The sequence below is a fragment of the Erpetoichthys calabaricus genome, chromosome 10 (genome assembly GCF_900747795.2).
Source record: "Erpetoichthys calabaricus chromosome 10, fErpCal1.3, whole genome shotgun sequence".
In the NCBI taxonomy this organism is placed as follows: domain Eukaryota; kingdom Metazoa; phylum Chordata; class Cladistia; order Polypteriformes; family Polypteridae; genus Erpetoichthys; species Erpetoichthys calabaricus.
The window spans coordinates 50,509,666-50,528,080 of record NC_041403.2 but is presented as its reverse complement, the minus strand read 5'-3'; the positions used below and the strand labels follow the sequence as shown (position 1 = coordinate 50,528,080).

The 18,415-nt window shown below is 36.6% G+C and overlaps 1 protein-coding gene across 1 annotated transcript in view; it reads right to left on the bottom strand.

Annotated features, from left to right (window-relative positions):
* Nucleotides 1-18,156, bottom strand: part of pigk (phosphatidylinositol glycan anchor biosynthesis, class K) — a 69,248-nt gene extending 51,092 nt beyond the window's left edge. Inside the window, exons 1-4 of the mRNA XM_028811188.2 lie at nt 17,804-18,156; nt 17,365-17,418; nt 11,299-11,390; nt 4,116-4,251 (exon numbers count right to left, since the gene is read on the bottom strand). Coding sequence (XP_028667021.1) covers nt 4,116-4,251; nt 11,299-11,390; nt 17,365-17,418; nt 17,804-17,908 — 387 coding nt within the window. The 5' untranslated portion in view covers nt 17,909-18,156. The remainder of the gene's footprint in view (nt 1-4,115; nt 4,252-11,298; nt 11,391-17,364; nt 17,419-17,803) is intronic.
* Nucleotides 18,157-18,415: the final 259 nt, after the last annotated feature.

Here is an 18,415-nt window from a genome sequence, read left to right as displayed (position 1 = left end):
ATAAAAGAATTTCAACAATATATAAGAAGCGTATAAATTATTAAACAGTAAAACATTAACATTTAAGAAGTAAAGTTACATTGAGTACTACTGCAGTGCCTTCGGGTATACCTCATTTTTTCTTTGCCCATTACATGCTGAAATGTATACATTTTTTGGTGTACCTACCCGAGAACACGCGACATATAACCGACCGTGGGAGAAGCATGGATTTTAAACACGCGTTGAGTTCATCTGCTGGTCTCCCTCGTGGAATAACTGGTAATGTTTGACTAAAATCTACAGCGAGTAAAATGACATTACCTCCTTTTTTTTTTTTTACGATCTCTGAGATGTTGCTTTTTTCGGTTCAAGGCTTCATAAGCTCTTTTATGTTCAGTGTTGTACTTAATAAGTACTAATTATCCCAAACCATCATCTTTGAATGTTGCAAGACTTTCGCCTTGTATGTAGATCGGGGTAATTACATTCATTGCATTCCTAGTGTGAATCACAATCTGATTGTATGGGTGGTTACCTGGCACTGTAGGGTTGCCACCCGTCCTTTAAAATACGGAATCGTGCCGCGTTTGAGAATGAAATTGCGCGTCCCGTTTTGAATCAATACTGGACGGGATTTATCCCGTATTTTTTTTATCATTTTTTTTTTTAAAGCAGCGTCTCATGCAAATCATCCCACACGCATTTTATGAAGATGCCTCCTTTCCTACTTTTGATTGGGTAATACTTGACGTCATCGTTAGTTTGATTGGTGTTTTTAACTGTCCAGTGAGGAGGGCATGTCTTTTAATTACAGTCTGCAAAGTGTTGGCACTGAGATGTTGCGTCAGCGCCATAGTTGAAGCCCCTAACGTTGCGGTCAGCAAGTCGGCTAACATCCGCCATGTGCCGTCTTTCAGTTGCGAGAAGCAGATCATAGAATGGTTGAAACTGTTGCCCCTAACGTTGCGCCACGGCGTGTGCTTCGTTTATACCTCGTGTCTTCTCATTAAAGTTTTATCTCGCGAATATGTTATTGCAATCCTTAACGGGAGCGTTTCAATAAACTGATTGAAAATAGTTTTGCATTTACCTTTTTAGTAAAAGGCGAGCTTTTAAGCCTGAGAAATCACCCCGTAAATGCACACGTTTAATTGGACATGTGTTAATATGTATGATTACACAGTATTAAAAGACAGTGAACAACGTCAGTTACCTTTCTTCCCGCGTTTGATAAAAGGTGAGCTTTTAAGCCTCAGAAATCACCCCGTAAATGCACACGTTTAATTGCACATGTGTTAATATGTATGCTCACACAGTATTAAAAGACAGTCAAAAATTAACGTCATTTACCTTCGTTCCCGCGTGTGACTCGTGCTGTAAATGTCTTCCTTGTTTTTAGTTCACGTGATTACGTAGGAGGCGTGATGACGCGATACGTGACTCCGCCTCCTCCATTACAGTGTATGGACAAAAAATATGTTCCAGTTATGACCATTACGCTTTGAATTTCGAAATGAAACCTGCCTAACTTTTGTAAGTAAGCTGTAAGGAATGAGCCTGCCAAATTTCAGCCTTCCACCTACACGGGAAGTTGGAGAATTAGTGATGAGTGAGTCAGTCAGTGAGTGAGTGAGTCAGTCAGTGAGGGCTTTGCCTTTTATTATTATAGATTAAAGTCGACATGTTGACTTTATTCTAGTAATTTGTCATTAAAGCAGTAATTAATTTACTAGATTTTCTCAAACCCTGTCATAAGTTATGTAGCACATTAAATGCTTTGTGTTAAGTGTTCCCGGAGACATGTTAATTGCTACGTGCTTCTTAAACTGACTTCCTCTTGCACTAAGAGGAAGCGCAGGCAGTGATCACCACACAGAATACATTAATTTCATGATATTCCTGCTCCCTGAACATTTAGACTGCTAAGATAAATACCTGATATCATTTTCATGATGAAATGCATTAAAGAATGTATTAATCATATGGGGGCATGGTGGCATGGAGGGTGCACTGCTGCGTCACAGCAAGGGGGTTCCGGGTGTTCCCTTCTTTGAATTTGCATGTTTTTCTGGTGGGTTTACTCAGCATGCTTCTGTTTTTTTCCAAAGTCATGTAGGATGTGGGGTTTTGCTATGCTATATTGACCCTGCTAGTGTATGTATTGCTCGTATTCACCCTGCGATATGCTGGCGTCCTGTTCAGGATTTGCTCCTGCCTCGCACACAATGCTTGCTGAGATGGGTGCAACCCTGAATGGATGGCATAATTAAACATGTATAACAAATATTTTTTTTAAAGTTCTGAACCCTCTGTGGTCTAAGTTTATAACTAGTTTTAATTTCACAAAGACGTTTATTGTGTGGTGATTGGTTATGTGGAGAAAGAAAAAGGAAGGATAGGAACTGGGGGTTTGGTACGTCAGACAGAGACAGCATGCATGCAATAAAGAAAGCCCATTCAGAAGAACATCCATTGAATTCTGTACTTGTGTCTCCGACCACCAGATCACGAACCCAACATTTACACAATATTTAAGTTAAACCTGTGCGATACCCATTCATACATCCAGTTTTCTGGAGCCTTGTCACACCTGTCATAAAGTTCTCTACACTGAACGTACACCTGGGGACCTCTTACTGCGAGGGAGCAGCACTACAGTGCATGTTTAATACCTGCTTTAATGCATTTCATCAGCGTCGAGATTATAGTGGAAATGTCGAGAATTAAGTCAACATGTCGACTTTATTCTCGACAGTTTTTTTTTTTCTTCACTGTGTCCGTATTTTTTTTCTTCACCGTGGTCCTAATACACTTCCGTAGGGCTATACCACAAATAGCATTATAAGTGCAAGTTGCAGTTTTAGTATTTATGTATATCCAACGTCCATATTAATGCAATTTGCCTTAATGATGGTTCAGTTGGTAGAGATGTCTCACCAAGTTGCACTTGTTTTATTTTAATTTTTATTTGGTGAATACTGTGTAATGCACCTGGGCTTGAAGTCTTGAAATAACAGTATTATTACTGGAAGTTGCACTATTATTTATTTTTGTTATTTATTACTTTAAGTATTATGCAGTTTAATGATGGTAAAGTTGTTTAAAAAGTCACTTTAACGTGTCAGTGGACAGAGACTGTTAACATTAACAGAAAGTGTAGTTGGTTTACAAAAAATATTTACTATTTATTCCTTTTCTAAGACATGTTCAGTGCAATACAACTTTTGACAAGCACCTCTGGATATTTTACTAAGTCTATATTCCTCTTTGGATGGTTGAAAATATGTTGTCAAAATTTTGGTTTAAGTTGTTTGCAAAATTTGTTCAATAAAAAGGTTCTATATTTTGACTGCAACTGTCATTCAATGTGATTCCCTCTCTTCATTAGTGCCACCCCCTTGAAAACGATCACTTTATGGGGCCATGCAAACCTGTATTAATACTTGTGTGCACATTAAAATGTTTTTTTGTACAATGCTCTTGACAGTGGAATAGGTTATTCTTAGCCAGTCTACTGCAGTAATTGCTGTGGAAAATGTGGTTAACATCCACTCATGCATGGGAAAAAAAATAAATTTTGAAAAATACCGTAATATAGAATTTTGGTCATACTGCCCAGCACTAGTTCTCACCCTGTTGCAATCTAAATAACTGACCTGTATTACTCCTGATCCCTGTCAGGACAGTGAGCCCTAAAAGCAGCCACAAAAAGAAATTTAAATCCTTTGAAGCCACATGCACTGGATCCACTACATTATTACTAACTTTGTTAAAATTGTGGTGCCTCAGCAAAGCAGGAACTGCTTATGACAATGTTGTGTGCATCCGGTTTGTAACATTCAGTTGGTGTCCTGCACTACAAACGTATCCTGGTGTATTTTGCTGTTGGCATTTGTTCTTATTGTGCAACCGCTGCCGTCACCATAATAATAAAGTATAAAAATGCAAGTACAAACATATATGTAACTCCAGAATAACTAACCTAAGTTTATCTTAAAAATATATGCATATTTAACTGTACCATAAACTATAGTTTTTTTTCACTAAAATATTCACAACTGATGAACATGACACCACTTTTTAAAAGCCAATTCAAATTTAAAGCATGTTTAATGTTTAAAACATATTAGTACCTCATATCCCCTGTAGTCCACTTCAACATCATCTCCATATACATTAAGCTCCATATTTTTATGGCTAAATACAGTAGCTGGCTTGGGGTTCCTATGGTTGCAGGCCATATCATCAGCCAACATCAACACAATATGGCTAAAACAAGAATAAATATATATTAAATTTCAACAAATACAACTTTCTCACAGTAAAAATAATTACTATATTTCCTATTTATATTTGAATCTAGAGTATTTTTTAATAAAATCCTATTTACTATTTTTCAAGGGTCAGATTTTTAAGGACAGCTATGCAAGGTGACTTATTTTGTACTTCTTATTTTTTTCTATTTCATTTTAGTATTGTCAGGGAAAAATACTGAAGTCAGAGTTCCTAGAGCCAGAAGCAGTCATACACTAAAACAATGATAAAATCAAATCTTTGAAATTAAAACAGCAGAAAACAGAAAAGCTCTTTATTACACTAATGGCAGAGTTATGTGCTGTGCATATTTGAACCACCCATAAGCCATCATAAATGAGTTGTATTGCATCAGCTTCTATCCACTGTGGTTACCGCTTAAATTTTCAAATTGCCTTTGCTTGTAAACTGCCTAAAGAACACAAGACCTAATGTCAAGCATGGTTGTGACATCTAAGTCAACCAAGAAATCGCTCTAAATAAAAACTATCTTAGAGTGGCCCAAAGCCTAGAACACAGTTCTTTGAAAAAATAAATAAATGATCTCATCTAAAGATCCACGCACAGGAGATTCCCTTGAACTTTGACAAATAAAACTGCATTTTAAATTTTTTTTAATAAACCTATTTACTTATGCATGCGCTGTTTTTCCTTTGTGCTTATGACATTCTTGAAATACAAGAAAGGTGTGGTGTGAAATCCCTTTCAATGACATTAGGTTGCAATTACGCTTTATCCATTAAACATAATAACTATTCTTGTTTACACTGCCTCATTTAAACATTTAACAATGTTTGATTTTTTTTTTATACTTATGATAATAAATTATTAACTTTTAATTAAAATAAATCTAGAATTCACATTCTTAGCCCATGGGGAAAAAAATAATGTGCTTTATACTTTTTGTTTGCAACAAATCTTTGTCTAGATGTTAATTTATGCCCTTAAATGCAAGAATGAAACATTTCCTCTTTTTTTTACTTTTAATGAATAAGTAATCACTGTAAAATAATTTCCTTTCCTGAATGTACTTACTAATTTTTGTTCCATTATTGATAAAAATTACTGCTTAATGATAAACAAAAATGAAACAGAATTTACAATTTCTATAATTGGGACACAGTTCTTCTGCAATCATCAAAGGTCAGCTATTTGTTATATTTCTTAAAGGTAAACTAAGCATTTCAACTAATGTTTGTCTTTATTTTCTTGTACATATCAGAATTTAAAGCAACTTAGATAATAAGGCATTTAAGAAAACAAACATTACAATAATATTATTAACACCACATTTTACTAGTCCTATGTTTGTTTAAATATACAGTTATGCGACGATTTATAGCCAGCTGAATCAAGGCTGTTCGTGTTTATGGCCACGGGCCAAAGGAAACCAATAGGGTAATCATGTAACAAAAGTTGCCAATACTAGCCGCTACAGACAGTATGCCTTTTGTTTATCACATACTTGTGGCTGTGCTGCCAAACATACAATAATACACTCTGCAGTGAAACAGTTACAGAAGTGGTGTCTTCCTCGCTATACTGATGCTGCAACCAACAAATGTTCACAAACTAGCAATAAGTTAGTAAATAAATAATATTAATATATATATACACACACACACACACACAAATACACACACACACACACACACACAAATACACACACAGTACTGTGCAAATGTTTTAGGCAGGTGTGAAAAAATGCTGTTAAAAAAAAAAAAAAAAAAAAAAGCTTTCAGAAATATAAATAATGATTGTTTATTGTTATCAATTTATAAAATGCAAAGTCAGCAAACAAAAGAAAAATCTAAATCAAATCAATACTTGGTGTTACTACCTTTTGCGTTCAAACCAGCATCAATTCTTATAGGTACACTTGCACAAAATCAGGGATTTTGGTTGATCATATACCTGACTATAATCCTACAATTATACCAAACAGGTGCTAATGATCGTCAATGTCACACGAAGGTTGAAACACAGTCATTAACTGAATCAGAAACAGCTGTGTAGGAGGCTTAAAACTGGGTGAGGAACAGCCAAACTCTGCTACCAAGGTGAGGTTGTGGAAGACAGTTTCATGTCATGGCAAGATTTAGCACAGCAACAAGACACAAGGTAGTTATACTGCATCAGCAAAGTCTCTCCCAGACAAAGATTTCAAAGCAGACTGGGGTTTCAAGATGTGTTGTTCAAGCTCTTTTGAAGAAGCACAAAGAAACAGGCAACGTTGAGGATCGTAGACGCAGTGGTCGGCCAAGGAAACTTAGTGCAGCAGATGAAAGACACATCAAGCTTATTACCCTTCGAAATCGGAAGATGTCCAGCAGTGCCATCAACTCATAACTGGCAGAAACCAGTGGGACCCAGGTACACCCATCTACTGTCCGGAGAAGTCTGGCCAGATGTGGTCTTCATGGAAGAGTTGCAGCTAAAAAGCCACACCTCCGAAATGGAAACAAGGCCATGCGACTCAAGTATGCACGAAAACATAGGAACTGGGGTGCAGAAAAATGGCAGCAGGTGCTCTGGGCTGATGAGTCAAAATTTGAAATATTTGGCTGTAGCAGAAGGCAGTTTGTTTGTCGAAGGGCTGGAGAGCGGTACAATAATGAGTGTCTGCAGGCAACAGTGAAGCATGGTGGAGGTTCTTTGAACGTTTGGGGCTGCATTTCTACAAATGGAGTTGGAGATTTGGTAAGGATTAATGGTGTTCTCAATGCTGAGAAATACAGGCAGATACTTATCCATCATGCAATACTATCAGGGAGGCATATGATTGGCCCCAAATTTATTCTGCAGCAGGACAACGACCCCACATATACAGCCAAAGTCATTAAGAACTATCTTCAGCGTAAAGAAGAACAAGAAGTCCTGGAAGTGATGGGGTGGTCACACCAAATATTGTTTTGATTTAGACTTCTCTTTTGTTCATTCACTGCATTTTGTTGATTGATGAAAATAAATGATTAACACTTCCATTTTTGAAAGCATTCTTTCACACCTGCCTAAAACATTTGCACAGTAATATATATATTAGTAGCTGGAGATCCACAAAGGGAGAAAAAAAAAAAAAAATGAATCACATATCATATAGTAGTTTTTATTCCTGAGCTTTCAGCCCCTACCAGGAGCTTTCATCAGAGGATAATGCTTAGACTTACAAGAATTAAAGGCAATATATAGCACAGTCCATTGGGGGGTTGGGGAAACAGGTTGTAACGTTTTATTTATTATGAACAAGTTCTACTTAAGTTTGCATATGCTGGTTTTATGTCCAAATGTCTGTTAATGGCGTTTTTGTCTGATAGCCAAGATTCAGCTAGTTCTCTGGCACTTTTAGTACTGGCCTTAAATCTTACTTGTACATTGTCCCAGATAAACGTATGTCCTGTTGATTTTGTATGTGTATAGATCTGTGATCGTGAGTCCTTCCTTCTAACGGTGTTGCAATGTTCCTGTATGCGAGTTGTAATTCTTTTTGATGTTTGTCCTATGTATACCGCTGGGCAACAGCAGCATGGAATGCTATAAACTGCAATTTGTGTTTCTGCTGTCGATTCCTTGTTTTTAGCGTTGAAAAGGACAGTGCGCAGACTGTTCGTGGGTTTGTGTGCAATTCTGATGCCTGATTTGGACAGGATGCGTGCTGTACCTTCAGACACACCGTGTTGATAAGGGAGTGTGTACCAAGTGGGACGGGGGGAGGTTAGGGGGGGGGGGGGGGGGGGGGGGGTCTGGTTCGAGTCAATTGTTTGCTGAGTTTGTTGGTGTCTTCTGTGTAGGCAATGCTTAATGAATGTCTTTGAGTATCCGTTTGAAGTGAAAAGGTGGAAAAGATAGCGTCTTTCGTTCATTTTTGTTCCCTTCATATTACAATGGGTGTGGACTCTTCTGAATAAAGTTTTAACACAGCTCAGTTTATGAGACAATGGGTGGTTGTTAGCGAAGTGTAATATCTTGTCTGCATAGCATTCCTTACAGTAAACACTAGTGGGCAGGGTGGTGTCATTATTTCTTTCAATGGAGATGTCCAGGAAGCCGATGTGTCGGTTCATTTCTTTTTCCATGGTGAATTGGATTGCAGGGAATGTTGTGTTAATATGGTTGTAGAACTCGTTCAGCTGGTCATTTTTTAATATGACAAATGTGTCATCTACGTAGCATATCCAAATTTTAGGTGTGAAATGGGACAGAGTCACATTTTCGAATTGCTGCATTACCAGTTCTGCTAGGAGTCCTGATAGCAGCGATCCCATTGGCATGCCTTCTTTTTGAATGTAGTATTTGTCATTGAAATGAAACTCGCATACAGGAACATCGCAACGCCGTTAGAAGGAAGGACTCACGATCACAGATCTATACACATACAAAATCAACAGGACATACGTTTAACTGGGACAATGTACAAGTAAGATTTAAGGTCAGTACTAAAAGTCCCAGAGAACTGGCTGAATCTTGGCTATCAGACAAAAACGCCATTAACAGACATTTGAACATAAACCCAGCATATGCAAACTTAAGCAGAACATGTTCATAATAAATAAAACGTTACGACCTATACTCAACATACTAAACCCCCCCCCCCCCCCCCCCCAAATGGCTGGTCCCAAATGGAGCCAAAAGGTCTGCATATAACATACAAATTTATAGCACAAGATAACTTCATAACAGACTAACACATCTTGGTAACTTCTAGGAATCTTAGTAACTAGTCAGAATTAGAAAGCAATTCAGAGGTGTTAACTGATCCCATAAGAATATCTTTGGGATTTGGAGGAAAAACCTATAGTAAATGGAGGAAAGCTTAAACAGACAGAGAATGACAAGCAAATTCCACAGAAACAGCAAAGGATTCCAGCCCAGTCTCTAGAAGCTGTGAGTGCTGCATGCTGCAAAGTTTGTGACCAACAAAAGTTGCTTGAAACACTCTGGTGTATTAGATTAAAACTGAAAAATAATTTCTGGTTTCTTTAATATAGGATTTAGTTATACTTGTTCTGTTACACAAAAACAGTCATTCTACCTTTTATCTTAATGTGTGTTGCACTAGGCACAAGAGCATAACCGAGTCCAAGATTCATTCTTACCAAAATGAATCGCAATATCCTTTATATGTTACTGCTTTGATGCTGAAACACAGCTAGCTGCCATAGCAATTTATCCATGATGAACATGTTAGCAACAAGCCTTTAAAATGGTGACAAATAGGATATCATTAATTTGTTTGTGGTTCATGTAGAACCTTTGTAAATTAGAACTTTATAACAAATTGTTTTGTTAATGATAAACAAGGAGTGAAATATTATTGGAAATTTTGTAAGATGGTTTAAAAGAATTATAATAATATGCTGAAAGATTCGCTAGGTTTATCAAGTTCCACTTGCTCAACGTGATCTTCACATGAAGATCACGGAAGACACTTAAATGACCCGTGAGATGAAAGAGATTTGCCACGGAGTGTCTCGCGGGGACCTTAAACATGAGACTTTGTGCCAAGAGATTGACCCAGGACCGTCTCGCGGGGACGTAGAACATGCGATTCTTGTAAGACACACCCTACTTACAACGAATATCAAATAAGACCACGGGCAGCAAAACACTCAGTCATGTAAAGGCTTTGAGCACACACAGATCCAGGGCTCTCAGTGCATATAAAGTGTATAAGGACAATACATTATAGATGAAACGTTGACGACTAAGCAAAGAACAAAGCAACACAGAGAAAAGAGACCCAAAAGCGTTGGAGAGAAAAAAATGCAAAAAAGAAAAAGAATAATTTAGGTGCAAATTCAGAAAATAAGGAAAGTAATAATCAGTCCGGAACAAGTGGAATAGAAAAAAAAAAGCATGTCCAATCAGGCTCAGAATTAAAAGACAAAGTAGAACTTCATAAAGATGTTCAAAAATGTTGACGCTATATACACATGCAGAGCAGGTTAGAGATTATGAAAGCAGTGGAATTCGAAAGGCTCAAAAAAAAAAAAAAAAAAAAAAAAAACGATGGCGCGATACAAATGCCTAACTTGCTCCCAGCTCTTAAAATAACGACAAGTGACAAGCAAAACATGCAGCTCGCCAGCAGCAGAAACCCAGCGGATGATCCGACAGCTTCTCCTTAGCATGCGTTCAGCAGCACCCCCCCTTGACAACGCGAGCATCGTTATACGTCCTGCGAGAAAGATGTAACCACACCCAGGACCGGAAAAAAAGGACAAGTATTGTTTTTACAAACGTTTTAAAGTAAAAGTGAAAATAATGCATATGTAACAATTCCCATGAAACTAACAATCTCTTTAAATTGTGTATTGGGTAAACCAAACCTGGGGGTGGGCAAGCGAAGTAAGCAGGGGGCAGAGCCCCCTAGTTTAGCATACTTTTCATGAGCAGCAAGGTTGTCGAATGTTTTGTAGTGCTGCCTTACCAATCCAGAACCCTAGGTTTGAATGTCAGACAACCTGTCACTCTTTGTGTAGAGTTCTCCCCATTTCTGCATAGGCTCTCCAGTCTTCTTTCGTGTCCCCACAAGAGAGGTGGATGTTAAGTTAACTTGTGACTCTAAACTGGCCGCAGTCAAATGTGCTTGTGTTTGTGAGTATGCGGGTGCGTTTTCTGCCTTACACCCAGGGTAACTTTGAAGAGCAGCAACTCCCCCAAAATCCCCAAACTGGATTTAGAAGAACATTTGAGAAAGCTGTGTTGTAAATTGCAAGCGAATCTACATTTCAAATGCAGTAGCTTTAACACATTCATTTACTGTTATGCAAGCTGTGGAACCAAGAAAACCTCAACCTTATGCTGGGCATTTTAAGCTGAATATAACATATTCATAACATAAGTTTCATATTTGACAGAATAAAGCATCCTGGTAATTCAGGTGTTGTTTAATACTGGCATACTGTATTTCTGAAACAAATTTTGACTAAATTTTATTGTAGATTAATGTGAAAACTTCAAATAAAAGAACAGTTCAGCATTTAATATACAAGTTGTATTCACCTGTCTGGAATGCCAAGTCTTTTGACACTCCTATAAACTGAAAGTGTATTGGCCACATGTCGATAGTTGAACCAAAACCTTGATGTGCAGACCTGAAAAGAAACAAATGATAAAATTTTTCAGTTTAGCTGACTGCTAAATATCCTCTTACATATTTACAGACTATGCTTTATGGATTTTTTTTACACTTTAGATGACTGTAATATAACAACTAATATTCTCACAAACAGATCTAGAATTGTAATAATGCAAAAAACAAGTTAGGCCCATGTCATAACTGTATTCTCTCAAAAAGTGGAAAAAATATTTAACAAAACCTTAAAATGAATGGACATTTACTAGCTAAGAGAGTGATACCTTGTTATCTGCTCTTTAATTCAAAGACTAAAGCCAGCAAAGCACTGAACAGAAAACAAAGATTTTTTTAAAATATTATATAAATAATCCTCTTTAATAAAATCCCTGTGTGCGTCCAGGTGTCCGTGTGTGTGTGTGTCTTCTGGTGAAGTGCGCATGCGCGGGGCATGGTGCAATGCGCGATATTACTGTCACAGAAAGTTACAGGCGTTTTACGGAAATTCAAACCAGTATTACTGCGAGAGGAAATTAAAGGTACACAATACAGTGACTCATATTATAGCCACATACAAGCCAGTATTACTGTCAGAGGAGATTAAAGGCATATTACCGACATGCACGCCTGTATTACCCCCAGAGAAAATTAAAGGTATATTACGGACGTACAAGACAGTATTACTGTCACAGAAAATTAAAGACACACAATACACGGCGGCAGCCCACGAAGAACGGTCAGCTCAGCAAGTAAACATCAACAAAAGAAAGGCTGAAAGAAAGAAAAATACGACCAACAAAAAGAATGAGGTCAAAGTCCCTTGCCATTTAATATAGACTGTTCCTACTAATGTTTATGCACTACTGTTCTAGCGCCCGTTATTGTAATGGGCTAAATGACTAGTACAATAATAAAGTTAAATTAATTTTGTGAAAGTTAAGACAAACATTGGACACTAAAACAAATAAGGAAGCAAGCAATTGCAACTAATTAAAAAAGCAAGATCAAAGTTACACATTATCAGTATGATGATAGCTGAATTCCACCAAGTCAATTTTTTCTAAGCACTCTTTCATTAAATTTGCAAAAAATAAAATTGTTGGAACACATTAAGCCAGAATTCCAGGGTCCGCAAGGCCAAAAGATGCAGATAACTTGCTAATCCTGCTTTTTTTAAAACGCACTCAGAATTTTTTTTTTTTTTTTTTTTTTTTTATGGAACAGACAAAGATTTGATGAAATCTGGCTCAGTTACTGAGCAACCAATGCTTTGAAACTAACCTGCAAATAGAAGGTTTAACATGAAGGATTAAGCTTTGAGGTTGCAATAATTAATGCACATTATTTAATCTCTAATCATAAGAGTAAAGTCCATAAATGCCCCAGCTGCGCTATTTAAGAAACAGAGAAAGTTGACTAAATGTTGAAAATGTCAATTCCCTTCCTAAACAAACAATTCACATAAAAGCACAACTCCTTCACGAAATTCTGCCCAGAAAAAAGTAATCACACTCTGATCAGACATTCTGGCATGCCCAGAGAAGTGTCTGCATGAACATTACCATTTTACATCCGAGACTTTAATATATCTGAGCAACCTTCTAAAGCACGAAATGTTTAATGTCACTAATCATGACTTTTAGCTGACATTGATGCATATAATGAACAATTCTCTCTTTTTTACATTTTTTTTTGCAATGGGGCATTTTCTACACAACACTAGGGATGCCACACATATTGGCAAAGCAATGGCAAAAGTGTGCCAAACTTTGAAGTTGGATCTACTCACACATGTATGCTGTCTTTATGAGAGAGAAATAAATAACAATCATCAGGAGGAATTTCACAGAGCCGCAGGTAGGGCAATCAAATTCAAACAACTCTGCATTTTTTGAGCAATAATAATTAATACACTTGATAATGGAACAAGCTGCACCCCTTCTGTAGAGTCCCTTGACTTTTAAAGAAATTCCTTTGATGAATCTCCACTTCAGTGCATGCCTATACCCAATATGCGTATTAATGTAGTTTAAATTTGGGGTTCTGTAATATAATAAGGTAACAATATTACTTCTGTACAGGTAGTCATCAATATACTATCATTACCACGTCTTATGGGCAAACAGCAGATTTTGCCATGCCAGCTCTCTTCTTCCTACTACTGTACACATGCTGCATCATTCAGCACAATCTCAGTTTATTTCTTGCAGCAGTTTCACTACATTCAGTTACAACATTAAGAATGTGGAAAACTTATGAATACAGAACTTAGCACTTTGGAAGAAGAAAGAATTGCTGAAGAAGAGAAAAGGTATGACAAGTAGAAGCCAGAAAGGAAATTCGCCACTAAGGGGTTATCTAAAGGTTTTGCTGAACTAAAGCTGTTCACATATTTTCAGCAAATGGACACAAATATCAAAAGATTTGCAAGGATTGATTGAACGACACAAGATACTTTTCATTCATATTGTGAAATATACGAGCAGAGAAAGCTCAGTGTGTTTATTAAAAAAAAAAAACCTTCAAATACCTCTAGTGGCAACATTGACGATTGCTACCTAAGCACGAGCGGTCAGTAAAACATTTTGTATCTATTTTCTACATACATTTTTTATTTTTGTATGTTCTATAAATTTTAAGCCAACTGTGGTGTGAGCATTGCTTGATTTAATGAAAATAAAACAGTAAAAATATCTACAGTACTGTAATAATATCTTCACACTATCTAAAGAAAGTTAATAAAAAGGTTGTAAAGATAACAAAATGGTTAAAATAATAGTAATTTTTTATATTTATACAGCATTTTTCTCAATACTCAAAGCATTTTGTGAACTTCTTGCAGGAAGGACGTGGGACCCAAACATCTGATCTCACAACTACTGTACAAAGTAGCCATGTTACTACTGCGCCCCTAGACCATTTGAATGAGCCGGTCCATCTTATGTCCATTTTGACTTACAACCAGTCTGTCGGAACCTAACATGGTCGTAAATCAACGACTACCTGTACTGTACTGTAGCTCATTTGACTAATGACTTTTACAAATTAAGTTTAAGTAGGAATATCAAACACTCAGTACAAATATCAATGTGTCCTCATTCATTCTTAAAATAATATGAGACACCATGCAAGTTTAACAAGAAAAAACATTTTTCCCTTTTTTTTTTCCCTTTTTTCTTTTATTCTACGTGTGTAACAACTTTTCTCTATTCTTGTGTGGACTGTTCGCTTTGAATTTTCACTAAATGTTTTTAATCAAATTTGGACTGAAAGATTTCCTTTGGTACACATTTGACCCATGCTTGATCCTGCCTTACTTACCAGCAGCTACAGCGCCAGAGTTTTGGCTGAATCTTGGCTCTCTACTTAAAATGCCATTAACAGCCACTTGGACTTGAACCATGTTCGTTTTTTGTTCAGTTAGAATAAAAGAGAGCATTTCTTAACAAATATTGTGCAGGGTTCCTCTGGAATGTGCATCCCAGCAATTTTTTAAATTACATTATTACCAGTAATTTAACATTAGTCATACCATAAATAAACTCATAAATCAGCCAGTGGCTAGGGATGCAAGGGGGTTTTGGAAATTGTGTTCTGAGGAACTCTGAAGTAAGTACTAATTGGGTTAAGATTTGAGAACAGCCCATTGCAGCCTAAAAACATCAAGTGCTGAAATCATAAACACCCACGAAAATGAGCGTTTTACATCAAAACTGAAACAATAGAATACCATTACATAATACATAATTACATAATATTTTTAAACCCACTTATTCCAGTCTATCAAAAGAGCAAAACTGCAGAATGTAAACTTCAGAATCTTCCTGTGAACTTACAGCTGCAAAAGTGTTATAAATCTGCTTGCTATTAGCGTATCAATGTAATACACTACTCAAACAAAAACAAAAGATGGTGCAGCTGTATAGTATATTAATTTGAAAATTCTGAAGTGTATGTGCTGTCATTTATTCATTACTATGCTGGCTGTTGATGTGAAGAAAATAACATTTTGCTAAAGCACAGTGAATCACTCAAAAACTACCCCCTTGGTTTCACAATATACAAATGGCTTTGTTGAATTAACTCAACATGATCAATGCCTTAGTGTAATTTTTGTTCACCATATAGCTAACTGCACTTGCCTGAATCTCATTCCAAGATTTATATGGTACATGCACATTAAAAAGAGGCAAAATAAACTGTGTGTGTTTTCCTTTATAACAATACTTCCAAAATACTAAAGAAAACTCCCATTTACTATGTTCACTTACTTGAAATACCACCTCTAAATGCAATACATGTGTGCGCCTTTTGATGAAATGTTGTCGCACCCTAGTTTGTGTCGCGGTGATGGATAAAGCTTGTTCAGTAATTGGACAGACATGTACTACAGAAAAGAGAACACACATCTCTGGGTTTCTTGCATAACATTGTACTGTGGCCTATATTATGTGCTTGCCTTTCCAGTCACACAGCACTTAAAGCAATTCAGTACAAGTTCAATGGGTTTAGCTGCACTTAAGTTTTAAAAATAATAAGATAATCAATCCATTTTTGAAAGGGAAGCCAAACAACAGCAGACTTGCCTTTTGAAAAGGGTACATAATGTCTACATGTACTATACTTGCACTTTGTTTTCACAGCCACTGATAAAAAATTTGAACACCTTGAAAGGTGAAACTCCTGCGTTGTTGAAGTCTAAAATTAAAAAGGTAGTGTTATTTATTGACTAATTTCACATAACTCTAGAATGAGCTTAAATGTCCAGAACATTAAAATAGTTAGCACAGCGAAACATCTATTTATTAAAATGGGGATAGTAGTAAGTCTGTCTGTTTCAATCCCATTGCGCATTCAAAAACCTGTTAACCTGATATGCTAGGCCTTATGTCCCTCTTTCTTTGGCTGTCTTGTTGCCTTTGTTCATTGGATATTCTAGCCGAAGTTCTTCATAGTTACACAAAAAATTATTACAGGATTATGGCCATTCAGATGCGTTTAGAATTTAGATTTCAGAAAGAGCATTACAGTATAGTGGTTTGTTTGAATCCCCCATGTACCATGTATGTGTTACGATAGAATTTGAACATGTCTGTGAAAGCTGGGCTCATTTCATGTGCAATTGTTTTTGGGATATGTGATAAAAACGCATCTGGGCCAGACACATCATTTTTGCAAAATGTTATCCTCATGACAATCCTATGAATATTATGTTCACTGTGTTTTAGGACTAAACTCAATGGTTTAACTGAAGCTTTGTGTATTGAATGTAATAATAAACTAATTATCAAGTCTTCCTATAAGTAACTTTAGTCTTAAAGAAGCTATGTCTTGTTAAGAAATACAAATTATGTATTTTGAGGACTTTATTCCGTAGCCAGCTGGTAATGGGCAGAGTGGTGGCTCTGAGGTAGGGATCTGCACTAGCAAGGTTGCCGGTTCAAATCCCATAAACACCAGACGTGACTCTGCTCCATTGGGCAAGGCCCTGAACCTGCAATTGCTCAGTCCTGGGTATGACGTTCATCTGCATCCAGCCCTGCAAGGAAAAAACCCTGCACTCCAGCCACCATAAAAACCCTCACACTGTTCCCTTCCATCTGAACTAGTGTGATGCGGAGCTGTCACCCATTGTATGGTTGCACTCAGGCCCTAATCGGGATCTTGAGGTGGTTTGTCATGTGGTGGATGCGGCAACACACTGATCAGTGCAGGCTCCTAACCTCTCTCACTCTCTGTTGGTAATTATGTTATTTCAAATAATTTTGGGCCACAACAATTCCTTTAAAATCTTGGTTACATAAATTAGTTTTTTCCACTCATATATGTATAGTCAAATTCAATTCCTTATCCTAGTTTGACAATTTACATGCAGGTCTTCTTCCATATTTCACAATGGTGTCCTTTAAATGAAACATTCAGTGCTATCATTTACAGTTGCCATCCGAAACATACAGTACTAAAGACAATGAAGAGACAATTAAATTACTCACCAGTACTGCCCAGTTGTTTGTATGTCCACTTCTAAAAAAATGACTTGCTTGGGTCTTAATTTGGGGAAAACAAAAAAATATTACACACAGTACATGAAATGTTATGAAACTCAACATTAACCATTTAGCTTATAATTAAAAAAAATTGAATCGTCCAAACATTTCCTGATTACACAACCCTATCTATAAGTATTCATATGTTCACATGAAAAAAATGCCTATAATTTTGTAGGACAGATGCCTAATTGATGTATTTCCTCGGTTAGTTTAATGTACCTTTCAGTTTTATATCTTCGATGCGTTGTTCTTGCTTGAAACAAAAAAAGTTGTGTTCACTTAAGCTGTGAAACAAATAATGTAATGCCAAATAATGACAGACAAGATACCCTTATCCAGTGTAACAAATACAAACAGTACAATTGTATTGCTATACATTTACCTCAATTTCGTGAGCCGACAAAGACGTCCGATAAAAATGTAAGAAAAATAATGTGACAACTATCCGAAACCAGTATATAATTGGAACTCCCACGAATGAAGCCATAATAAATTAAAACTGTCACAATATACAACCTCAAGAAAGTGCTTCCTGAGTAATTAATCACGTACGTGTACCAAATTAAGGCACCTGCACTAATGATTACAATACTGTGGTTTAATTTAAAAAAATCTACGACATGTAAAAATACATAAAATACTTTATCTCTGGAGAACCAAAGTAAAACGTTTGCTAAAGCTTAAGCTTCATTCACACAGGCGTCTCCAGAGCTTGTGTGCACATAAAATACATTCCGGCCACTTATCGTTCCCCGTGCCAATTGGTTCCTTCACTATATTTTGACCGTCCCCGAACTCAAAATAACAGAAGGGGTTTAGGTTGTGATAAAATATTTATTTTCATAAGTATCCGAAGAACAAACACATTAGCAAGTATGCTATTAATTTCAATTGTTGTTTAATACTGCTTTAGTTTAATCAACTAAAATTGATCCTTCAATTCGCTTTACCACATGCAATCATTTTTTATTTTTATTTTACATAATTTTTAAAC